This window comes from Stegostoma tigrinum, chromosome 15 (assembly GCF_030684315.1).
Source record: "Stegostoma tigrinum isolate sSteTig4 chromosome 15, sSteTig4.hap1, whole genome shotgun sequence".
NCBI classification, from domain to species: Eukaryota; Metazoa; Chordata; class Chondrichthyes; order Orectolobiformes; family Stegostomatidae; genus Stegostoma; species Stegostoma tigrinum.
Window position 1 is genome coordinate 35,699,812 of NC_081368.1, and position 26,616 is coordinate 35,726,427.

Sequence of the window (26,616 nt, forward strand, 5' to 3'; positions counted from 1 at the left end):
GTAGCAATTTATATATATGTATACTGTTCAGTTGAAATTGTTCGACTGAAGTAGTCATAAAAACCAAAGGCTGATAGGCTAAGAGTTCATATATCTGCATATTACTAGAGTCAAAAATGGGAAAATTGTGACACAAACAGAAATCCATTGAAAAGTTAAAAAATTTCTTGCAATGATTCTCCTGGCTTAAGGTGACATCCCATTCTGGCTGAACTGACAAATGGAATTGCTCATTAGCTTGTCAGGACCATCTCCAAACTCTGTGTGCCTTTAATCACCAATTTCTCATCTATTCATCACTTTTCGTAACCTGAGATGCAACCAGGAAGCTTGCACTTCTCAATGCACTACCATGACTCCAGAATCATAAAAATTAGAACCTCAGATGTCCCTCAGCACTGTCAGAATACATGTTCTGAAGAAAACACAGAATACAGAAAAATGAAAGTATTTTTAAGAAGTTCTTTCTACCATGCTTTAACTTACATTAATAAATATAAAGCAATGAAGCACATTAAAATGTAATCAAGGTAAATTAAAATGCTATATATCACACAGTTTACGTTCATGTTGGGCATGTGATGAAAACGTCCCAAGGTACCTAACAAAACAGCGGACAGCAAAACATGGAGGATTGGAACTATAGAAAGTAACAATTGCAATTATTTTGAAGATGTAATACGTTATTTTAAAAAAATGCTACTTTTCGGGCACTAGGACCGCAGAAGAACCCTTTCAAGACCATGTTAGGAAACTGATTTAAAATGCAAACTCCCACACAGCCTGTAAGACAAAACTATTCAAACTCAACTGGAGTCTCTGAGCAGCGAGTAGAGAGAAATTTCAGCGGTCTGGCTCTGCCTTCGTGTATCAGATGAAATCCCAAAGGCAGAATTCTGAGCTGGATTCCTGTATTAAAAACGATATTCATTTAAAGCAGTAAAGACAGAGAGAAGACAATTGACAACAATTTGATTTCTGAAATGGAAATTGATTTGACCTTTAACAATATCTCACACAGACTGAAGTTAAAAAATAAACTGTGATCCTGTTTTCTCAAAGATTCAGGTAAAGATTTTTTAAAATTTGTTACATTGTTGAAAGCAGCGCTTGAGTTCTAAACAATATATTGAAAATCATTTGATAATGAGTATAATCATTTCGGAGCACATTCAATGATTGTTTTACTAAGAATAATATTTGAATTCAGATTAATATAGAAACGTTTATATTCCTATCTATGTTAATCATTCCTAGAGATTCGTGGAAAAGGGAAACCAACTTTTTAACGCATGTTTTTACTTGTTGCAAAACAGTGGTGATCGCGCGGTGTGTGGGGGGCATTTTAAAAATGGTAAAAGACGTTAAATTGACAAGTAGTGGTTTAATGATGCCACGTTTCCTCTACGGGGGTGGGGTGGATTATCAAACAAATTGAGGAAGAATAAATTTGAAAAAGAGAATTGGTCAATCTTCGAAATTGTGCTGCTAACTTCAGATGATATCACCAATGGATCAGATGTGGAACAGCGATCGTGACTTCACATCTGAACAATTGGGTGGCAGTCTATGGTCAGGACAGTATTTGATATTTCAGTACAACAAATCAGATTAGCATTTCTGAAGTGAGCACCAAAGGAAATTTATCAATTTGAATTCCGGACAATATGAGTGAATAGGAGGAAGTTTCATCCATTCACGCTTCATCCAATGGGAGTGAATGGAAAGTAATGGAATTTAGAATTTAATGACTGGGTCAGAGTTCGTATCAGTTGCATCTTTCCTTGCAATTCAAAATAAGCATCACTATCTATTAAGAGTGCATGTTTTCCAGTCCTTTATTCCCTTCCCCCATTTGTCGCTTTTTTTTGCGTGTGAATCTGTTCCTCTGAACAGAGTCAGACTTATCAAAGTTCAGGAGTGGTTCCTACCAGGTGCAGTAGTTAAAGAGTAAACGATATCCAATAAAAGCGTTGTAGGGGACGCAAGATAAAACACGAATGAATCACAAGTACTCGGGAACTCTAACTTGCTTCAGCATGAAACTTCTGTCACAAATTTTCCCTTTTTTTGATATTGTTTGCCAATAAGCTGCCCTCCTCGTGATAAGTCATGTAGATAGAAAACTTAAAATGGAAATTCATGCCAGAAATACACTGTAATGTGTCAGCAGCAGAAAGAACAGTCAGATTAATAATTTTGCTGCAGTCCTTTTAGCAAATCTCCACCGCAAATCCTGATGGAGTGTTTGTCTCTTCTCTCATAATACTGATCTAGACTGATATACATTTCTAGTTTTCTGTTTTAATTTGAAATATCTGCTTGAACAAAAATGAGAAGCCAAATTATGAAAACATTTGTTTCTAGGGACCATGGTCTGATTAGTTTGCCAAGTAATTGTACCTCTAATATTCTTCATGAATGTTACAAAGAGTATTGACATTTTCATAATTTAGAAAAGTGTTTGGCTGACGTTTTTGTGTTGGTTACTTGGAAAGATTGGGCTGGAGTTTTAAACTTGGTTTGGGATTATTATTGGGTCCCAAACAACACTGCATCGGAAGTAGACCTCCACCCCAAAGTGAAGACTGACTAGAGGAAGGGTTTGCCACTGAAATAAAGATTGTGGGAGAGCTCATGAAGCTGGAGAGCCAGTAGGAGGCTGTCCAGCAACGAGAGTAGATATTCTGCTGATGCAGGTGAGCAAAAGAAAGAAGGAGCCTCAAATTCAAGGTGCTCCCTCAACTCTTACAAAAATTTTAAATATAAATGTCGCCACAAGTCTGGTCATTTGGAAATCACTGCCACAGTGGGGTGGGATTTTAAAAAGCTCTTTGGAGCACTGTTTTTGTGTCTGACATCAGGAAGCTGCCTGCTCTCTCAGGCTGTGTTTTCATGACTGAGGAGTCTACTTGCACATGCAAGTTTTTAGATATTTTGAATAAATTGGAAATTTTATTTCACACCTCTGGAGCAGCTGGAGCTTGAACTCGGGCCTCCTCGGTCAGAGGAAGGGACACTAGCATTATGCCCTGAGCCCCTCCAGACTTAAAATTTTAATAAACTACTTAATTGCTTTCCGCCTCATAATGCTTGCAGTCAGATGAGTGTTTTGTCCTTGACCAAGCCTTTTAAAAATGACTTGGGAGTGCCTGACAAACTGATACACCGGCTGGTTTGGGAAATTCTCAGCCCGTCTGCCCCTGATTGTACCTGCAATCAAGATTTGAAAAATCCAACCCTACATTCTCTGCTTAAGCCAAACTGACAGCTGACCACTCTGATTCTTCCTCTTCCCAATGAAAATGTTTGCCTTGCCCCCTTACTGATATAGAGTGCCTCTTTAAATTTAAAGGAGTGCTGTCACTTCATTTTGTAGTTTAACAGGAAAGAGTTTCAATGTTGGGATGTTTCCAACTTCTGGAACAGTTAATAACAGAATGTTCTGAAACCTTAAGGAGTGAGTGCAGCCAGGTTGGAAACAACTGGATCTACACTACATGTTTATGTCTGTGATTGCATGCTCAGTTTTTATTGCCTGCCTATTTTCTTTAAAGGGGTGATGTTTTGAATTTTATCCCCTCACTTTTACCATACCCCTTACAGAAAATTTATCTTTTAGTGTGATTATGCAAATTCCACTTGCCATTTATTACATTTAATTGTTCCGATTTCAATTTTCATCTGGAAAATGATTGATGGTAAGTTATTTGGCCATGACAGACAGTAGGGTCAAATTTATTTCTGCTTGCACACATGCATTTTCTAGCAGGAGTCACTTGCTAGTGATTTTGGAATGAGAACATTGACTGATCATCTTCTGTTTAGCCCAGAGGTATTGAACACAGCCTTGAACTTGCAAGTGCTGAAGGTGACAGTATTCATCCCAGTCCTTGGACAAGAAACTAAAAGCAGAAAATGTTGGAAATATTCAGCAGAGTTTGTCAGCATTTGTGGATAGAAACATAGTTAATGGACTGAATTATATTAGATTTTACTTCTCTCTCTTCCCTGCCCCACAGTATCACAAACCTCCCAGCTACAAAAAAATTGAGATGGGATCCTGCCACAAGAAAAGGCTTGTCGGGACATCAATCTTGCTACATCTGGAAATCTGAGCTCTGAAGTCCATTGGCCAATTAGAGGCCAGGGGCTGAGGGATTTTGAGAGATCATGGGGAGAGGGAAATGTGAAAACTAATACCTTGGCAGTAATCCCATGGTTAAGCTTAAGTGTTTGTTTAGTAAGGAAGGATTCCCCCAGCCTGTCACTAACATTGGAAGGGAAACCTGCTGGGCGGACTGCTTGGCACAGGCATCTCCTACAATTGATCTTAATTCCAATAGCAGTGAGATGAGGACTTTTGACACTCATTAATTGCTGCTAGATTTTTGTGTCCTCTCCGCAACAAAAGCCAACTCCCCTGCTCAAAAACCTGCCGACGAGATTGCTTGTTTGCTTGTTTCAGGTCATGTTGACCCTTCATCAGAATGTATCACAACATAGCAACCCTTTCTTGTCACTCTTATGGAGTTTTACAATTTCACATCATGAGTTCTGATGAAATGTCATCATGATCTGAAATGTTAACTTTGTGTTTTTCTCTCCTTGGATGCTCTTTGACCTGTTGAATGTTGCTAGAATTTCATTTCAGATTTTCAGCATCTACCACACTTTGATTTTGTGCTAGGATAAGATTTCGAACCATGCTTGGTGGTACATCTATTCAACCAGACGTCAACTGTTAGTTTTTAATTTATAGTTTTCAGGGAGTATCATTCCCTCTGCTTTTATTCTGCGTCCCTAGTTTTGTTGCACCATGAACTAATTGCACCTAAGAATGTAGGTGGATAATCTGCTCCATAGAACATAGAACATTACAGCGCAGTACAGGCCCTTCGGCCCTTGATGTTGCACTGACCTCTGAAACCAATCTGAAGCCCATTTAATCTGCACTATTCCATTATCATCCATATGTTTATCCAATGACCATTTAAATGCCCTTAAAGTTAGCAAGACTACTACTGTTGCAGGCAGGGTATTCCACGCCCTTACTACTCTCTGAGTAAAGAACCTACCTCTGACATCTGTCCTATATCTATCACCCCTCAATTTAAAGCTATGTCCCCTCGTGCTAACCATCACCATCCGAGGAGAAAGGCTCTCACCATCCACCCTATCTAATCCTCTGATCATCTTGTATGTCTCTATTAAGTCACCACTTAACCTTCTTCTCTCTAATGAAAACAGCCTCAAGTCCCTCAGCCTTTCCTCATAAGACCTTCCCTCCATACCAGGCAACATCCTCTGAGGTAAATCTCCTCTGCACCCTTCCAGGGTTCAGATTTTGCTATTCTGACCAGCTGGAGGTGAACAACTGTGTAGCCACAGGACAACTCTTTCCATTTTCTTTCTTTCCTCATTGTGTGCTTCTCTCTGATCTGCTCTGCACTCCATCCTGCCGAGGGAAATTGGAAACCAAATCACAACCCCCCCATTGGTGACCAGTTACCAGTTATTAAAAGCAGAAAATGTTGGAAATATTCAGCAGTTACTTTCATGTTCAACATAAACACCAACTTTTCAAACATCAGATATGAACACGGATGAAATTATATAATTAAATCTCGAATCTTGCCATTGGAAATGCTTTGGTAAGTCGGACTATAAGACCCTGCACCAGATGCACCATAACCATCACCTTAACTTGCAGGTTAAAAGAGAAATGCACAGGAATTTAAAGGTCCCAATAAAAAAAATATAAAAATATTAGGAGAAAGTGAAAACAATCAATCAGGCTTGCCAGCACTAATTTTACTTCATTTAATATTTAAGACTTTGAAAACTTCATGAGCCCCAGTTCCTTCTCAGTAAATGCTGATCAAAGAGCTGAATTTAGTTGAAAATTTACCCCAGTAAAATGATGCTTTATTCCAGCCATTGATGTTTTTAGCAGTCGATCAGTCAGCAACTGGGGTGGTAATCCTTTTCAAAATGGAGACAGGGATCTAAAACTTACGTTGCATTATTTCAGGACAGCAGTGGGCACAATGAGCACTTGTAGGTACAGTACATGATAATTATCTTACTGGACTAGTAATTTACAATATTGACATCTTGTCACCATTACTGAGCGTGATGCAATTGCCAATCATCTAACAACATGATGGAATAGGAATGTAGAGGAAAGAGAAATTCTTTTGGTTCCTCTGAACAAAGAGTTCAAATAAAAATACAGAATATTCAGTCAAGCTATCTCCTATAATTGATCTTTACATCAAATACCTGTCTAAATCTCCCATTTCTGATCCATTTCAATTGATCAGCACCTCCCATATAATGGATAGTATAGGTTTCATCATTCTTTATGATGTTTTCAGCTGCCTCAGGATTTCATTGTGCTTTGGAAAATTGAACCAGAACATAAAATGTAAAGAAATAAACAAGATAATTTTTAAAAATTGTCATTTGAACATGCTGTGTAAACTCTGCTTTGTATAAGTGTTTTTATTTTGATTGAAATGAAAAAAAAGTAATGTTTTGGGGTAATGTGTGGTGTGATTCTATGTGTGTGATGACCGATAATTTTAGCCAGAAGAATGATGAGAGTATTGCAGATGGCCTTAATGCCACAGAAATGTGAGGGAGTGAAGAACATCAGACATACAATTGTCTAGTCAGCCTTACTGGAAAGTACAATTGAATATTACCAGGTAAAGAAACAGACAAGCTTGACTTTTATGCTTCCTTTGGCTAAATAGTCATACTTTAGTTTTATGCATGGTCAGGTTGTGACTAGAATCTACTCCAGTAAACTACCTCAGCTCCAGAGTAGAGGGAGAAAAGAGATGACCCTAAAATGTGTAGTGGCTCTATTGTGGGAGAAGGGGAAGGTGAAGATGGCATTGATATAAGACAAATGTGACAACCGCACTATGGTTCTATCGGATAAAGTGACACTGTATATTCCTAGTGGCTGTCTACCACACAGACACACACGTGTGTCCATTAGTCATTAAGTCCAATGCAAATGGAACATTTTCTGGAAAATACTTAATCATTTTCGAAACCCATGGGTTTCAAACACTTTCAACATTCAGACCACAGACATGCCTTAGAATATGCCAGCCTGCTAATGCACTCCAGACACGTCAGCATAGGAATGGAGCCTTGTTTCAGATGCTTTCTATTGTACAAAATGTATAGCAACAGTAAGCTTCTATGGACAATGTCAGAAATCATGGGTATTATTGTATGTTATTTAAGCAGCTAAATAAATGCAGCACATGTAAATTATGCAAGTTGCATGTTGTTACATCATTTGAGGGAATAAATAGCAAAAGTTCAGTAAACTGATAATGAGGGGCTGTAAAATGAGGATTAGTTTTAAAAAGTAACGTGGAACTTGAAAGGAGTTTTTCACAAATGTGTGTCTGCATATTAAATGCATTAAGACAATCAATTCATGTACTTTGGGAGGAGTTGAGGAGTTCTATCAAAAGGTAGAGAGAAGGAATGTGAATTTAGAATGAGAGCAAAAATCACCAGAATAGCTTCAATTCATATGATTTTTATGAAAGGTTGGTCATTTTAAGATGAATTCCAATAGGTGCCAATGGAGTATCATAGAGGGAATGGTTGTTAAAATCCCCTTGTTAAACCAACACAACTGTGGTGCTCATCTTGGCTATTGTGCCAGGTATATCCCTCCAGCATCAAAATGAGGTGGAAAACATGTATCAGAATAGAACATAGAACATAGAACATTACAGCACAGTACAGGCCCTTCGGCCCTCGATGTTGTGCCGACCTGTCATACCGATCTGAAGCCCATCTAACCTACACTATTCCATGTACGTCCATTTGCTTATCCAATGACGACTTAAATGTACCTGAAGTTGGCGAATCTACTACCGTTGCAGGCAAAGCGTTCCACTCCCTTACTACTCTGAGTAAAGAAACTACCTCTGACATCTGTCCTATATCTCTCACCCCTCAATTTAAAGCTATGCCCCCTCGTGCTCGCCGTCACCGTCCTAGGAAAAAGGCTCTCCCTATCCACCCTATCTAACCCTCTGATTATTTTATATGTTTCAATTAAGTCAAGTATTAAGAATAGTATTAGCAGTCCTTTTTTTGGGTGAAAGTCAGTTTGCTGATATTTAATCAGATGTAGTTTTGGACTTGGGGAGAGTGGAATTTTTTTTTAGAAGAAATTGCAATGGTAATTTTCTACATCACACCAAAAATTGATCTCACATTACACAATGACAATTCATATAAAACATTCCCACTACCAAAATTTGATTGAAAACCTATTTGAAATTCCTACCAAGTTTCACTTGGTGTTACTCACTAGGCGTAGTGTCTATCCGGAACCAAACCATGGTCCAAAATGTTGTCCCAGCCCTGCCCCACGCCCAACCCCCTGCTCCCCTGCCCAACACTACCCAGGAGGTTGGGAAGGATCAAAAGCACTGGAGTGCTGTTTATGCCAATGCTTACTGGGATGGGGAACAAGTTGAACAGCAAAACTAACTACCTCCTGATTCAGGTTACCTAAGATAATTAAGAAAGCTCATTAAGAGCTTGTTACGTGTGGAGATAGTCACCATCCCTGGCAAGTAATCCTTCAAAGTGACTGTGACAGTGAATGCCTTAGTTGCTGGTTTCTTCCAAGATCAGCAGCAAATCTTCAGTGGTATCTCACAAATGGCAGTACAACACAGCATCACGTAGTCCCAGAGCTGGATTGCTTTACCAGAACTGGATAATACATTAATTTAATGACAGACATCACCTCGAAGGAACAGAAGGCATTGGGTTTTGCCACTATCACTGGCTCCCCCAGCTATAGGACATCAATTGCATCTACTTGGGTGTCAAGGCACAGTCAGCTTCATCAAAAGAATGAGCTTTCTCCATGTGATTACTGCTTTACCTGGCAGTGCCATGATTCCTTCTGCCTTTTCCAATCCAGGCTGCTTTTTCTCTTCACTCCAACACTCAAAGTATGTGGGTGGATTCCAGGGGACAATGAAAACATGTTGAAGGCATGGCTACCATGACGCAAACAGAAGTGTAGTTGGCAATGCAACCAATACCACTTATTCAGTAGAACAAACGTTGAGCAGGTCACCAAACGTCTGCACTTGTTCGTCCAGTGCCAGAGCTTCCAATATCCTCATCTGAATGTCTCTGCCATTGTGGTGGTTTACTGTGAGTTCCTTTAGATGGTCGGACTGTGGCATGGATATTGAGAATGATGAGTCTCTGAAGGAGACAGCTTACCGTGAAAAGGACCAGAAGGTGAGGGAGTTGAGATGGACAAAGGTGGTGCTGAGCAAAGGTGGATAGGCTAGTGACAAAGGCAGTAGGTATGTCTGTCTTTATCGTCAGTACATTGAGTATAGGAGTTGGGAGCTCATGTTGCAGCTATATAGGACATTGATTAGGCCACTTTTGGAATACTACGTGCAATTCTGGTCTCCCTGCTCTAGGAAGGATGTTGTGAAACTTTTTAAAGGGTTCAGAAAAGATTTAGAATGGTGTTACCAGGGTTGGAGGCTTTGAGATATAGGGAGAGGCTGAACAGGCTGGCGTTATTTTCTCTGGAGCATCGCAGGCTGAGGGGTGACCTTATAGAGATTTATCAAATCATGAGGGAGCATGGATAGAGGGAATACCCAAGGTTTTTTCCCTGAGGTGGGGGGGGGTGCTTAAAAGTAGAGGGCATAGGCTTAGGTGAGAGGGAAAAGATTTAAGAGGGACCTAAGGGCAACTTTTTCACGCAGTGGGTGGTACATATATGGAATGAACTGTCAAAGGAAGTGGTGGAAGCTAGTACAATTACAACATTTAAGAGGCATCTGGATGGGTATATAAATAGGAAAGATTTAGAGGGATTTGGGCCAAATGCTGGTAAATAGGTCAGAGATAGTAGGAACTGCAGATGCTGGAGAATCTAAGAAAACAAAGTGTAGAGCTGGATGAACACAGCAGGCCAAGTAGCAACATTGGAGCAGGAAAGCTGACGTTTTGGGTCTAGAAGGGTCTGCTGTGTTCATCCAGCTCTGCACCTTGTTATGAGCTGGTAAATGGAACTAGATTTATTTAGGATGTCTGGTTGGCATGGCTGAGTTGGACCGAAGGATCTGTTTCCGTGCTGTACATTTCTGTGACTCATAATTACAGCTTTGGGTAAGAAATGCTGATGTGTACCCTATAATCTCAGGGATCGCCTGATTCTAGTATGTTTTGACTGACCCACCTTGAGAAGCTTAGAGGGTCTCAATATGGAAAAAACCTGAGATATACCTCAGCCTAGTCATGCATGAAAGATACAGCCTGGGACATCTAATCCCTTAATCGTGATGAAGGAAATACATCTGACTGGGAATTTGCTTTGTCCATCCTGTACAGGATCCCATTGTTCCTTTTGTTACCTCCTACCTCCTTTACTGTCACAACAGGAAAAAAAAGGCACCCCAAACTTATGCCTTAATGTATCAATGTTTACAAAAATAGTGAAAAACATTATTCAGCGACAGTAAGGAGATACCCCAGTGACAAATTTAATAGTTTACATGACAGTGTCTTTTACATTAGCCTGCTTTAGACAGTACTCCCCTTTTACAACCTCAGCGGACAGAAAGATCCTACTCACTTGTCTTGGCCTATGGTTGAGATGCACATGGTGGTCATCTTCATGATGAAGGAGCCTGTGGGGTGATCTTGGATCCAGATGCTGCTGCACATCGATCATTTGGTGAGTCAGTCCCAGTCACCTAACCTTGCTAAGTCAGACAGAGACCAAGAAAGGTGCAAATGATGAGGGCTGGCATTTTGTTGATCCCCAGTGATATTCTCAGTCCCTTGCCAGAAATCTGGATGGGGATACCAGCTGGGTCACAGTACCACTAACCAGTCCCGCCTATGCAATGCCTCATGCAACGTCTGGATAGTTGTGTGAAGATCCTGTATGCCAAATCCAAGTGGCTGTCCAAGAGTTTGGTCACTCTCTCGCAACAGAGAAGATCATGTGCTTTTAGCCCTGCAGTTGGATGAAGGACCACATTGCTGTCTGCAATCATAAAATCCATCATGATCATGTTGCACGAGGTCCAAATGCCATCTATTCCATCTTCCTGGTTACCTCCAGGTGCTGTCTGCTAATTGCTGATTCAGGAAAAATGCTATTGCTATTTTTACGGTACGGCCAGCCAATTAAGATTGGCTGGTAGCTCACTAAGGCAGAGTTAACCACTCAATCTTTTTGCCAAATGAGGGAATGGGTAGAAATCTCAACCTGAACCAAATAATGCCTCGCTGAAGATAATCAGATGGGGGCAGCTGGATTTATCGTGGGTGGGTTTTCAATTGACTTTTTAATTTAATGCATGGTGGAATACAAAGGCCTGAAAAATCGAGCCTCGTGTCTAAGTGGTAATTAGTTCTCAGCAACACTGGTTATGAACCATTCCAAGGGGTTTAACAGGTGACCATGACACCTACTATGTGATCTGAAATGCTGCACTCTACAGGCATTCTACAGCCTCATCAGCGTTGGTTGACATCAAGCTGGTCTAAACTCTCAATAATTTGAACAGAAGTTGATAGAGACATTGATAACCCATTCCCATGAGAATGAAGAACTCTACTCCAACCTGCATCATGGTCTGTCAGTGTTGGATTTTTTTTTTGTTATAAGCTGTTCTTTAGTTTGTTTGATATTCACTACTGGCTCTGCACTGGTTGAAGTACTATTTTATCTCATTGTTCATGTCTGAGAATATGCACGTCTCTTGCCTTCCTCAGACTTGACTCAATTCCTTATTAGCTTGAATGCATATACTTCATCTCATTTGTCATCTGCCTGGAGATTTTGACTTTTCCCTTTGTACAAGATGGCATCTTGTACAATCATGTCACCTCTGTGTGCCCAATTCTCTCAAGCACAGCAACTCCTTTCACACCATCCTTTCATTACTACTTGCTGCAGCATTTGGAAAGTAGCATCTTGTTGCATGGTTTTCTTGATTTGGACAAGATGCTTGTCTTCCAGACTCAATGTAACTTCTAGTTTCACATCTATCCATGCTGGAAATCTAAAACAAACAGAAAATACTGGAAAAATTCAGAACTGGCAGCAACAGTTAACGTTTCAAATCCATGTTGGCTCTTCAGAAGAGTCAACTGCAGGCCTGTTGGACAGTCATATTAAACTCGAAAGGTTAACTCTGTTTTTCTGTCCATAGTTGGAGCCAGAACTGCTGAGATTCACCAGCACTTTGTTTGTTCATTGCTGCAACTCTACGACACTTGTCAGTTTGTCAGGATGTACGCTCAAGTCCTTTCACTGTCAGTACATGACTTAAAATGTCTTGAATTGAAACATTTTCCTCATTCAGTTTCTAACAAGTTCTCTCTAACAGTCATGTTTTGATTGGGGTGTGCAAAGATTTCTTCCATTATGTCATAGGGCCTGTTTCTCTGCTGCATGGCTTTTCGGCCCACTATGTCTTTGACGACCAACAAATCCCAATCTATATTGATCCCATTTACCTGCACTTGGTTAATAGCTGACTATGCCCTGGCATTTTAAGTGTTCATCTAGATGCTTCTTAAATGTTGAGAGTAACTGCCTCCTCCACCATCTCAGGCAGTGCATTCTATACTTCTGCCATCCTCTGAGTGAAAACATTTTTTTCTCATCCTCTCTAAGCAATGCACTCCTTTTTCTTTTTAAACTTATGCCCTGTGGTCTGAGGCATGTCTGCATGGGGAAAAGATTCTATGATCTTCCCTGTCTTTGCCTCCTTTTTTTATAATTTTGTATGCCTCAATTAGATTCCCCTCATGCTCCTCTACAACAAACTCAGCCCACCCAGTTTCTCCTCATTACTGAGAATTTTCATCCCAGGCAATATCCTGGTGAATCTCCACTGCACCCTCTCCTGTGCAATCATATCCTCCTGAATAGTGTGGCGACCAAAACGGTGTTCCACCTATGACCTAACCAATGTTTTATAAATTTGTCGCAAGACTTCCTTGCTCCTATATTTTTCTCCTCAGCTGAAGACAAGCATACCATGTGTCTCCTGCAGCACCCCGTATCTGTGCTGACACCTTCAGAGATCTGTGGGCTTGTATATCATGGTTCCTTTGTTTCTCAGTGAATGGTAGGTCCCTAGGGAGTATTGTCTTTATCCTTCCCTTATTTACCTTCAAAAATGCATTACCTCTTATTTGACAGGATTAAATTCCATCTACCATTGCTCCTGTCTAATTTGGCAACTAGTCAATATCAAACTGCCTCCTCCTCACTATGAACAAAACCATTAATTTTTGTGTCATATGCAAACTGATTAATTATAACTTCTACATTCACATCCTAATGGATCCACAGTTTAGGTTAAATGTGGGGCAGGGTGGTGCGTTCTAGCTTTTACATGACTTCTTCTGAGATGGATGACCCCTTTGCTGTACTGTTGATCTGTTTGTATATTTGACCATTAAAGTTGAAGTGTATGGTGAGGCAGAAGTCGAGTAGTTTTAAGCATGTGTTGCCCTTGCTGATGGAGCTGCTGGTCTGCATTGCTGTTCCTCTAGTAATGTGGCCGCTGTTTGTTTGGCTGGTGAGATGTCAATTGATATGAATAAAGCTGTGATGTCAAAGGATATCATAATCTCATCATTGCTGATTTTTGTTTTTGAGGCTATCGAGGAAATCTTGGGTTGAGTGGATAGAATGGAGTGATCCATCTACTAGATTTTTCAATCACTGTTGTAGGTCCTTGGCCAACTTATGTGACGGTGTGCCTAGTAGGGAAACAATGGGTCTGAGGGGGAATGTCTGGAGTATGTACTTTAGGCGGTCTATAGAAGCTGAGCAACAAACACCTCCCACTTCTATGGACTGCCTACAGTACATAAACAAGAGATCCCTCTCAGACCCATTGATATTATATTACCATGAAATATATGACCTATTGCAGTGACAGGTGCTACATGTGTGAATATTACACAAAGGTTTATTGCAGGAATTCAATATAATGTTTAAAAGTTTCTTTTACACAAGGGGTAAGTAAAGTAGAAAGATTGAAAATGCATTAGCGAATTGATAAAACTAGATAACTTTGCCTCATTAGTACTATTAGCATTGTTGACACAAACTTCAATTAATGGTTGAAAATCACGCATTTATATTCTGACTTACCATAAGAATGTAATTACAAAGTGAAAACTTTTAAATTAATTTTTATCAAAGTTTCATGTTTTGCAAGAATAAAATCAGATCATCTCTTTGGTGAACAAAGACATATGATTGTTCTTGTGTCTTGGACATTTAACAAAGTTCAGTATTAAGTCATATCCTCACTGCATGAATTTATTTTCAGTATCTTTTGTTTTTGGAAGCCTACTATGTTAGATTTTCTTCCAAATTTATAAGTTCAAGATTGCAGAGTAAAAGTTTTTAAGTAAACAATACTTTGACACAGATACCAAAAAAAAATTGATATCAGACTTCCTTATGATGTGTGCTTGTGGGTGGGTTGGAATATCCTAGACTTCAGCAGAATTGGTAAGATATAATCGGTAATTTAATGTGTCAGTCATTTGATACTATTTCAAAGATTTTAGGTGGACCAAGGAAGATACAATACAAAAAGAGAGGAATTGATAGGACAGATGTAAACACCGAGAGAGTATTAAATATGGAACATCAAAGTGTGAAATCTCAAGGACTTGAAGAGAAAACAGCTATAGGATTCTACTTTTTTTTTCTAAATTATAGGATTCTACAGTTGTTTAATAATCAAAAATTAGCTTTGCTGTATAAAGTTTGGAACAGTAATACCATCTACTGTAGAACTTGCAGTCTAATGTCCAGAATTAATATGACTAATAAACTGTGATTAAGCACCCACAGTGCACATCAAATCAAAGATGTAGCTTCTTAGCAATGTTCCATATGTTAGTAACCCTGTGAGTCATCAAATCACATTTAAATATTAAAAGGAATTCTAATTCTTCTCTCCTCTAACCTACTGCATCGTGGTCTACATGAAGGACTGTTCACTCTCTTGCCAGCTTTCCAAACTGGGACTGCAATCCCATGGATACTGCAAATTACACTCTTGTCCACAAAACCACAAGCTTCACCAAGCTGGCACTGCACCTCCATTTCTCTGAAAAGTCTAACATTGCTCAGCTGTACCAAGCAAATAATGCTTGAGGACATCTGTCATCCCACCCTCTGCTGCACTGCATTATCAATAGTGCACAAGTTTCTACCAAGTTCCCTGTGGCTTCCAAAGTTTGCTTTCCTGGGACCTATTGAAAATGAACTACTATTACAAGGCTAGCTGATGCAATAGGGCTTTGAAAATAGATACAACAGCAACTTCAAAAAGAATGTGCTCTAGACATGCATAGTTATTTGTCCCAAGTTATTTCAGGTAATCAGTCCCTTCCATCTTGCAAGACAGGCATGAACATATTTATCATTGATGTTCTCTTGTTCCCTGAATTTTGCAATATTTAGCTTGCTCCTTTAACAATATAAATGGATACTACTTTAGGAAAATCAATTCAATACAAGATGAAGAATGGATAAGAATGGAGGAGCAAAAGGGAAATTATCATCAAAATGTAGTGATATGATTGAAGGAGAAGGTCATTAAAGCAAATTAAAATTGTCAGAGCTGTTGTTTGGACAGGAAACAATGTTAGAGATTTAAAATAGCCTGATGTTGAGCTTCAGCAGATTCAACAATATTATCAGTATAATTCAAGTGGAAGATTTGTCCACAAGTTTGAAATATGGGATACATAAAATAAATCAAATCTGGCCAATATATTAATCCTGTCTTGAGGTGATTTATTTTTTTTTAAAAATTGAGAAATACTAGAATAAAAAGAAAATTTAAGTTTGCGAAGGGGTTCTTATTTTGGGATACTAATCCAATTGCTCCAAGGAAAGAGCACACAGAGGACTAATGTTACAGGATTAGCTGATACAATTAGGACTTTGAAAACAGATACAACAGCAACTTAATAAACCATGTGCTGCAGACATGCATTGCTATTGATTTCAAGCTAAGAGTGAACTTTTAGGATTTTGGCAACTTTGGCAACTTTTCATTTGGAAACAGCACTTGATATGCATATTCTCCAGAATGATTCACAGCTTACTTTTGAACAGCTATATGTATCTCAAGACAATACATGCCATAAATATTGTGCTATGTTGTTATCTAACTACTATCCTTTACGGTGAGTTTTCAGATCAAGGCTCCAATGCTGTCAAATTGTCTTACTATACTTCTGGTTCAATGTGGCTATTTTCTAACGGCTGAAAACTAATCAGTACTTTAAACGTTTTGCTTGACCCCATTCATTTTTTAAAAAATCAATTCTTTAAGCTGTTGAAGCTGTTTATCGAACAGTTCACTGAATAGGCAGCCCAGTATGAAAACCAAATGGTTTGGGAAATCAGTCATGCAGCTGAAATACTTGGTGCCTTTCTTTAAAGTCCACGTTTATTGGGACAATTCATTGACAGCTTTAGCAGCTCCCATCATTAACAGTCTGGTTGAAGGCATCATCAGTTAAATGACGCTTGCTCAGCGACAACCTGCTTACTGAGCATTTTGACTTCCACCATGGCCACTCAGCTCCTGGCTGCATTACAATCTCGGTCATCATGGACAAAAATGCTGAAAGCCAGGGGCGAAGTGAAAGTGACTGTTTGCTTGTTTTTGACATCACCACGGCAATGGACTGAGTATGGCAATAAGGAACAGTCAGAAAACTGCAGTCAATAGGAAAAAAATGGAGGCGAACCTAGCCATTTAGTTGGAGATTACTTTGTGCCAAGAAGGTGGCTGTGGTTGTTGGAGGTCAATCATCTCAGACTCAGGATATCACTGCTGGAGTTCCTCTTGTAGTGCCCTAATCTCAACAATCTCCAGCTGCTGCATCAATGACCTTCCTTCCATTACCAGGTCAGAACTGGGGATGTTCACTGATACATACACAACATTCAGCACAATTTGCGACCTCTCAGTTACTGCAGCAGTCTGTTTCCATACGCAGCAAGACCTGGGTAATGTTTGGGATCTTGGCAGCTCACAGATGCCAGGCAGTGACAATGCTGAAGAGGAGAGAATCTGTAGTCCTCTCACTTCTGATGCTTAATCCCCCACTATCAACATGCTGCGAGTTACCTGTAGCAGATCAGGATTTAGAAATTCTGTGCTGAGTAACTTGCCTCTTCTCTCCCAAATGTCTGTCCATGATCTGCAAGGCACAATTCGGGAGTGTGATGGAATTCTTTCCATTTTGCTGGATAGGTGCAGGACTAACAACACTCGAGCAGCTTGACACAATCAAGGACAAAGCAGCCCATTTGATTAGCACCCCCCCCCCCCACCTATCACTTTCAAGGGTCACCAGACCTGAAATGTTGACTCTGTTTTCTCCTTCACAGATGCTGCCAGACCCGCTGAGCTTTTCCAGCAACTTTGTTTTTGTTCCTGATTTACAGCATCCACAGTTCTTTTGGTTTCCATCACTTTCAACATTCAGTCTGTTCATCATTGCACAGTTGTGGTGGTATGTACCATCTACAAGATGCATTGAAGTACTCACCAAGGTTCCTACAACACTACCTTCCAAATCCATGACCTCTTACCCCCAGAAGGATAGGGGCTGCAGATACATAGGCATACCACCTCCTGCAGGCTCCCGTCCAATCCACACCTCATCCTGACTTGGAGCTACATCACTATACCTTCTCTGTCATCTGATAAAAATCCTGAACTCCCTCCCTAACAACACTGTGGGTGCCCCAACATCCCAAGGATTAAAGCAGTTTAAGAAGGCAGCTGACCACCAGTTTCTCTGGGGCAATTAGGAATGTGGAAATGTATACTGGCCTAGTCCATGACTAACTGCCTCCCTCACCTCATCCCATGAAAGTTTTCATTTAAAAGATACAATTTTGCATATTTTACAACTAAGTTCAGCTGCATTTTAATAGTCCGAAAGGGTATCTTAAACTCCACTTAAGAGCAGAAATTCTTCTTCCAAAGATGTCCTGGGACCAGATAAAAAGATGTAATTTTCATCTCTGAGGGTACCCTGACTATCTAAACAAAAAGGCAGAGAACACACATGCTTTTACCTGGCTGACTACATGTTTCTCAAGTGTCCTGCAAAGACTTGCAGACTGGCAGGTCCCATCACCAACTTGCATTGAAAGCCTGCAGCAGGGACATATCATGATCAGTCGGCAGGCACACAAATCCCTGATCGGACCAGGCTGGCACTTCCTTAGTGTTTGCTCACCTAGCGCCTACCAGCAGTGTAACTGCTAAGCCAATTAGTGCATTCACATGACCAGGCAGCTTGCCATTCTGGCAACTGTTCCGGCAGCATGCACGCAGCCATGTCTCAAAGTCTTAGTGGAGTAAAGGTAAAGATAAAACCGCCATAGTCCTCAGGTTTAACGTGAGAGTCACCACACCTCGAGCAAGGAGGGAGACCTTCAGGGTAACCGATACCAGTGTGCAAATTGAACCCATGCCATTGACATCACTGAATTGCAAACCAGCTGTCCAGACAACTGAGCTATCCAACCCCCTCCCTGCTGCTAAGGGAGCAATCTTCACTGAAGACCATGGAGACCTCCACCAGTCAGAGGATCCTGGCTTAGTAAGTCAACGGCAGCCTCCTATACCAGCCCAGAGAATTGGTCACAGTTAGGCAGATGGTCAAAGTGACCTTGGTCAGGGAGTTCACACCTTTACAATCCAGAGACTGGGTAATGGTTAGTCCTGTGGCTCCACAGCAGCTGGGGATCAGACTACTGCAGTCAGGACGACCTACAGGCATCAGTCAGGCACCAGTCATCTGCGGCCATCCTGTCATCACTCAGACAGGTGGGCCACATTCAGTCCATTGAGTCTGTCCAGGGAAATTAAAGAGAAATGGGTGGGGTGGCGGTGGGGGTGGAGTTGGTGGTGCAAGAAGAACACTGAGGAGCCTATTCATTGGGATTGGGCCTACAAGCTAGGGGATAACAGTTGTAGAGGGAAGCTAACTGTGTTTGTAAGGGGGTGGATATGGTAAAACGTGGTTGGGAACAGGGTAATGTAAGAGAAAGGTTTGACCATGGTCATGAGCACCCTAGCTTCAAGGTCATGGGTGGAAACAGCGCAAGACTATACCTGGCATGGTCACCTCCTACACCAAGGGCTGGGGGTGAAGATGGGCAGATTCAGGCTCAAGTAGACTGTTTGTGTGGGATCACGAGGAGGTGTTCAGCCTAAGGGGTATTTGAAGTACTTCTAGAAAGAGAATGTAGAATTTAGGGTCTCACCAATCTGAGGAGCTGGAGTCTTGAAGCCACTGGCCGAAGAATGCTCACTGTCACCTTCCACCATGCTGGACTTCAAAAGCATGCAATGGGAAGAAAATGGCTAGGCTGCAATGAGTGGTCAGGGTAAGTGTCTTCACCTGAGGGAAATGGGCACAAGACTGACCAATGTCAGGCCATATAAAGGAGAACAACATTAAACACCGGTCTATGCACTGTACACAACACTGACTTGTAGGATTCCTCATCCCTGTCAAACTCAAGACTCCCTGTGTGCTGCACACCTCTGTCCTGGACATCGCTGGCCCCTTCATTTACAGGATAACTTTTGGACACAGAAGCCAGGGTAAGAATAGCGATGATTTAGCACGTGGGGCAATCATGTCAGCATTCAATTGCAAGCTTTCAACGCAGACATCAATTATGGTACATCCTGTATGGGCATGAGGTTGGGCATCATAGTAGAGGAGTAAAAGTTAATGAAGTGAGTTTTGTAAAGTAGAGTGAGAAAACCCTCCAGTTCTCAGGACAAAAGACTCATCATCCTCAGACTCGGCCAAATGAGCATAAAATTCAGCTCATGGTGACCATTGCTGAACAAGTTTTCAAATTTGGAATTATTAATTGAATTTCAATCCCACCCGCCATGTTAGGATATGAATCCATGCCCCTGGGGCACCAACCTGGGCCTTTGGGATACCAGTCCAAGGACATTACCATTCTACCATGGGCTAAAGTTAGCCAGAAATCTCTGAAGCGCCAGTTGTAGTATGTTTAATGGAAGGTTTTTCTTGATGAGCCCGAGTGACATTTCTCACACTAATGATCCACACTGTCTATGTGCCTTTTGTGTAACTGTGCTTATGCTATGTTCCCTCTCACCAATGGTGGAAGTATTGTCTGCTGTGGGACTTCAGGGGATTTTGACACTATATTTTATTTAAGTGAGCAACTCCTACACTCCTACAGGGGTCTTGGCAGGTGATTTCTCCTTGGTAAGTATGGCAAATCTTTCTAGGTCACTAAACATTGTTTCTGCCTCCCATTCATTAATAGGATTGATTTGTGATGTTCCACAATGTGGTCAAGCGCGCTCTTGGCCAGGATTAGTACTCCACACAGTAATTGAATGCATAACATTCACATACAGTGTGCTGTGATCACAGGTGTCCTTCACCCGTATTGTATAAGTGTTTGTTTAATATGATTGTCCTTTTGAAGAGCCACACGTTGTAAGAAAATGGAGCACCCTCCCTCATGGAACGAAACATGTACTTCACCAACTCTGGGTGTGGTGGCTGCTGTTTGTCATCTCCATTGCACAATGGCTATTTGATTAATGATGGAAAGAAACAGCAGTTACATTTCACAGATTGAGACGTAGACTTAGCCTCCAGTCTAAGGACCCCACCTAGACCAACATATTGCCTTCCTGGTTACCTGTCTGTAGACCTAACCATTTTGATAATCTTCACCTGATCTGGTAATTTAACTGATCATCTCCCCATTTTACCCCATGCCCCCAGAACATCGAGTTAACATATGAGACAAAACAGTGTACTGTCCCCCATCCAGTTGAAACAAAGTGGTACTATCTATGAACCCCTCCCTCATTCCACCAATCCTTCCCACACTGTATCTTCTTCCTCCCCTTGTGTGCCAAGTTGTCCCCCTTCAATTGTCCTCTCTACATGCCAACATACTGCCTCCAATGCCCACAACTAACAGAAGGACTGAGTTCATGACTTAATAAACAGAAAAAGAAATAATATGCAAGACGCATACACACTGAGAGTCCAAAAAGATACAAACTGAAAAAGGGTATGTAGATCAGTCTCTGAAATGTTTATGAAGAGCAAAAACCACACTCTAGTTGTTACTGGATTGCACCAGTTGATCTTAGAAGTTAAGCAGTCAATTTCTGGTCTTTGGTTTTGCAGTTTGTGGGAGATGCTGTTGTTTGGATTCCTTTCAGATGTGATTGAATCCCAGCATTCAGAATGGAGAGAGTCTTTTCCTGGGTTTTGCTCACAGTGGAGGGTGTTTAAATGGCAAATCACAAAGTCGTAGCTCTCTTAGGACACTAATCCACGTAGTAGGGTGTTTGGCCAATAACAAACACAAACTAATGTAGTCAATTTTTAAACTCATTTTATGTTTATCACTGCAAAGTAAAACAGACATGTCTGCACAAGGAGCTTTTCTGCTGAGAGTTGTGGATATGCAATCCTTCATTATTTCTTCTTGTTCAATCTCTTCCCTGTTTGAAGTTTCCCTGGCATTTTACAGATGTAACATTTCATTAGCTTCAGGTAGGACTTTATCAGACAGTCACTGAATTTACATCTGCAGTTTTCTTTTCTGTAGCAGCTCGGTTGAAATTAAATAAAAAGTCTCTAAATGGATTCTGATCCATCATTGCAAGTGGACCTCTGTGCTATAAAAGGAAATCTTTTCATAAATCAGTTGGAAGATTAGGTTCCAAGGTTTGGCCTAGTGTGTACTTTCACAAATTTACATTCATTCCAGATACTTCTTGCTCGCCCATAGATGCAATGTTGAAAAAATGCATGGGATTTCACTCAGAGTACCATCCTTGTGCTGCTTTATTTCCTAGAATAAAAATGAGTTTTAGGCCACTTGTATAATTTTTTTTAAAGCAGACCTTTTGTAAGGAGGAAGAAAAAACAACTAAAGTAATATTCCCCTCACACTATTACATTCGTGAATGACTAGACAGGTGTCCTTAAATAAAAACCGAAAGAACTACGGCTGCTGTAAATCAGGAACAAAAACAAAGTTGCTGGTAAAGCTCAGCAGCATCTGTGATGGAAAAAACAGAGTTAATGTTTTGAGTCCAATGACCCTTCCTCAGAACTGCAAGACAGGTGTCCTTATTTGGGCAAAGCAAGATTAACAGTGCAGGAAGACGAGTTGCTCCAGACCTTTCTTGCATATTCTTGAGCTCAAAGAAAACATTCTTTCACCTCTCTAAATGGCACAAGAAGTGGAGAGATGTGAAAGTTAGAGTGGGAATTAAAAAGTGAAAATCTATCTTTGGGACATGGGTCCAATTTTGGCCCAGATTGACCAAATGAAAGATACCCCTGTACTTGCTTTTGATGACTCAATGTCCCCAGTGAAACGTGTCTGAGTAATGAGAAACTAGTTCCCTGTGGGCTATAACCATTACAGAACACTGGCTGTAATTCAGAACCAACTGGCATTCGTATTTGTTTCATTCCAAGAGCTTACACAAGATGGCTTAAGTGGGAAACAGATATGCTATTATAATTAAATTTGGGCAACTCTTCTGAAGCCAGGATTAAAATATATCTGATTTTTTTTGTTTATAAAAGATTAGCTAAATAGAAGCTGGAGGGAGATTCATTGCACCAAGTTTCCACCCATTTGGTATCAATCCAATTCCTGATCAGGTTTTCTAAAGCCACTCAAAACATGTACCAGCTTTTGCTCAATTACGATGGAATGACATTGTATAGCTATCTATGCAATTTTCCTGGCAAATAGGTGTCTAGGGCTGCACAGGTGAACTTAAACAGTTCTATGCAAGGGTTGATAATGGCATCTTGAATCCATCACCAAATTTCCTTTTCAAGGAGAAGAATACTGGAACTGGTGCACATCTGAAATAAAACCTGTAACGATTGAAATACTCAAGTTTATGGCAGCATCTGTGAACAAAGAAACAGAATTAATACTTCACATCTGTATCTTTATCCAAACTGAGAAAAGTTAGAAATGTATAAGTTTTTTGAACACTGTCTGGGGTGAGTAAAGAAAAAAAAAGCAAGTTCTATTCGAGCGAAATATGGGAGAGTTTGAAAGATGGGCAAGTTGGTCTGACAGGGTTGAAACGGTGATGGGGCAAGAAATGAAACCCAGAAGCGAATGGTGTGTCTCGAGCATGTCATGCCATAACATGATGAGTACATAAATGGACAAACAAGTATTCAGAAGGCAGCACCTGCTTATTGATCAGAGGCCCAATTGGGCAATTTATCTCCCTAGAAGCAAAGCCAAGCTTCCATGCCAAATATAACCCAATTACCCAAGAAGGACAACAACCACCTTTTAATGCCAGACAACTCTACGGCCAGAATTGTGGTGAGGATCAGGGAATGCCTCTCAAGTGTATCCCAGCTGTGTGGATTTGTATCCCAATTGGAAAACCCAAGTCGTGTACAGAGCAGGGTTCATGTCAAGTGATTTTTCAGGATAAGATGAAGTTAGTAGATCACAATGTTTAACAAACTGAATCCAGAATCTACTTCTAAACACCAAAAATGATTAATCACACCAGCTAGCAATATACTTGCATAGAAAACAAACATAACCAAAATGTCAGTATACAGTGTCAGCTACACTATTGTATATGTCTGAATAATGTCAATATTGGCATGGACCTCACAGCTTTCTCATGACCTATTTTACTTATCAGTTTTTAAAATATCTTGCCCCATGCAGGCAGTGCATTTGTTAATGCTTTCATTTTATTATGAGTATCCACTTAAAACACTAGGAAGTGGAAAAAAAATTCTAAGGTCCCATTGGAATGAAGTATGAATGTCCTTTAGTTTGGGCTAGCTATAGCAACAAAATAATTAATTTTGTGCGTAGACTTTTACAAGGAGCAACCAAGAGGCTTGGCACAAAGGATTCATTTGACGAAATTAACATGTTCCACAATTGTTTGATGGGAAAAGGGCTATATTCACACCGTGTATTATCAGGCCTTTTCCCAGAGCTTTGCTTCCATCTGGAGGTAACAAAACAAATTACACAAACAGTATATTAAGAGCTTTGAATATACTTGCAATTCCCGCAACAGCATTGAAGGCTGACTGTGTATTCCTAAAGGCATTAGCCCCCACCTCCTTGGAATAAATTGGAAGGTGTTGTCATTAAATGCTAAGGATTACCTGGATGCATTAAATGTTCATTTAATATTAGCAACAATAATTTCAGGACTTGTGGCAAATATATTTTGTCTCATTTTCCTTCAAATCAGTTTTCTCCATTTTATTTGTTTGTACAATAATTCTCAGTTTTGCAGAACTACAGTTTGTACAAAGGCTACAAATAGAGAGATTTGCAATGTTTATAATGGGGAAAAAAGTGAAAGCTCAGAACAGGATAAACCCAGAAAGTGGTTTTTAAGATGATTTTCACTTTTTTTACTCTTGCTAAACTGACGCTGAAAGTATTTAAAGAGGAGATAAATTTTGTACTATTAAAGGCTACAAAAATCTGGTACAAAAGTTGAGGCCTAAATAAAACAGTCAAATTATTTTAGCAGTAAAATACATTGATACTTGTAAAAGAGAGTGAGTTAAATGTAGCATATCATCTTCTTTCTATGTAATTCATACATTTGTTTTCCATTTAAAAATATCATGCTAAAGTTTAACAGCATATTACGCACTACAAACTGTTTATAGCTAATGAAATTTTGGCCTTTTATCTGAAGGAATTGAAGACAAAGGGATGTAAGTTTTATGTTTTGGCTTTACAAAGATTTAGTGTGCCAATGCATGAAGTACCTTGAGTAGTTCTGGGAACCAGAACAACAGGAAGGATATACTTGCCTTGGAGGGATTTGCTTTAAAGGAGATATTTGTCTTGGTAACAGGTTTTGGTTTATTTATTTACAGGATATTTGTATCACGGACTTGGCAGCATTTATTTCCCATCCCTAATTGCCCTCAAAAAGCTGATGGTAAGCCACCTTCTTCAATCTGAGGTCTATCTAGCCTGGTATACCTGCAGTACCGTTAGGAAGGGATAGCCAGGATTTTGACCCAGCGACAGTGAAAGAATGTTGTTCCGTGTCAGGGTGGTGTTTAGCTTGGAGGAGAACTGGGGGGTGGTGTTATTCCTCAACCTTCTGGATATTAGAGGTCACAGGTTTGAAGAGTAAAAGAAGGCTTGGTGAATTGTTGGAGTGCATCTTAAAGCTGGCACACTAAGTGCCAAGGAATGATGGTTAGATTGTCTCTTGTTGGAGAGAATTTAGTTCTTTGCCTGACACTTGTTTGGCACAAATATTACTTGCTACATGGGAGCTTAATCCTAATGTTATCTAGGTCTGGCTGGGTATGGGAATGAACTGCTTCAGTATCTGAGAAGTTCAGCCGAGAATTGACCTCCAAGAACAGAACCATCTTGCTTCATGCTAAGTAGGACAGTGCAGAATTTTCCCTGATTCCTATTGGCTTCAGTTTCGTTAGGGGTCTAACCTCCTCACACTCCCTCATAGGTTTACCTGATGCCACTTCATCTGAGTTCAACTTTAGTTTGATGAAGACACTAATTAGATCAAGAGATGAGTGACTTTGGTGGATCTCACAAGCGAGCAGTTTGTTGGTAAGTGCTGCTTGATTGTTCTGTCAATGGCCCCTCCCATTGTTTTACTAGTAGTCAAAAGTAGGCTGAGAGTTGTAATTGAATTTGATTTGGTTCTTTTTCTTTAAAAACACATACAGGACCTAAGTGGGAAATTTTCTACGTTGCCAGGTAGATACCAGCATTAAGGCTGTATTGGGGGAGACTGATTTGTGCTCCAAAACTAATTGTACCCTGTTAGTACAGTTGCTGGAATGCTGTCACAACCCATGGATTTCTAACTGTCCTTCTTTTCCTCTAGCTTTATCCTTTCACTCCTTTACTACCCTGTCTTCACCATATAATACCACCTTTTCCTAGTTCAGAAGAAGGGTCACTAGACTTGAATCGTTGACTGTTTTCTCTCCACAGATGCTGCCAGACCTGCTGAGTTTCCCCAGCAATTTGTTTTCATTAAACAAAATAGTATCATGTTCCCTTGAGTTTAGAAGATTAAATGGTAATTTTATCAACGTGTTTTTTTGATACTAGGGGGAGGGGGCAAAAGGGAAAACCAATTCCTGTCGATTAGGGTACATCAAGGAAGGAACATGTACCTGCTCTTGTTTTTTTTTCTTGGAAGCATCTGGTAACCATATTGTATTTGTTTACTCAGTCAAATGTCTTGGTCAGGTCATTCATGATGCGTTTCGCTTGTGCTTCAAAGATTTGTACCTCTTGAACCTCATTCCCTCTATATCAAAATGACTGCAATGTTGCTGCTGTGAATCTGCTTTACGAGCCATCCTCAATTCCTTTAATTCTGCATACAAGGAGAATTGGCTTCAGTGTTGTCAAAACATAACCCATTAATCAAGTCACACTTA

At 40.3% G+C, this 26,616-nt stretch overlaps 1 protein-coding gene across 5 annotated transcripts in view; it reads left to right on the forward strand.

Annotated features, from left to right (window-relative positions):
- The first annotated feature begins 796 nt into the window (after window positions 1-796).
- The window catches only part of prss23 (serine protease 23), a 30,353-nt gene continuing 4,533 nt past the window's right edge, over window positions 797-26,616 (forward strand). For 2 of the 5 annotated variants that reach the window (XM_048544297.2, XM_048544299.2), the window contains exons 1-3: window positions 797-1,068; window positions 25,060-25,124; window positions 25,665-25,771. In XM_048544297.2, coding sequence (XP_048400254.1) covers window positions 25,731-25,771 — 41 coding nt within the window. In that variant the 5' untranslated portion in view covers window positions 797-1,068; window positions 25,060-25,124; window positions 25,665-25,730. The remainder of the gene's footprint in view (window positions 1,069-25,059; window positions 25,125-25,664; window positions 25,772-26,616) is intronic. The other 3 variants (XM_059651419.1, XM_048544300.2, XM_048544298.2) reach the window with 2 other exon arrangements.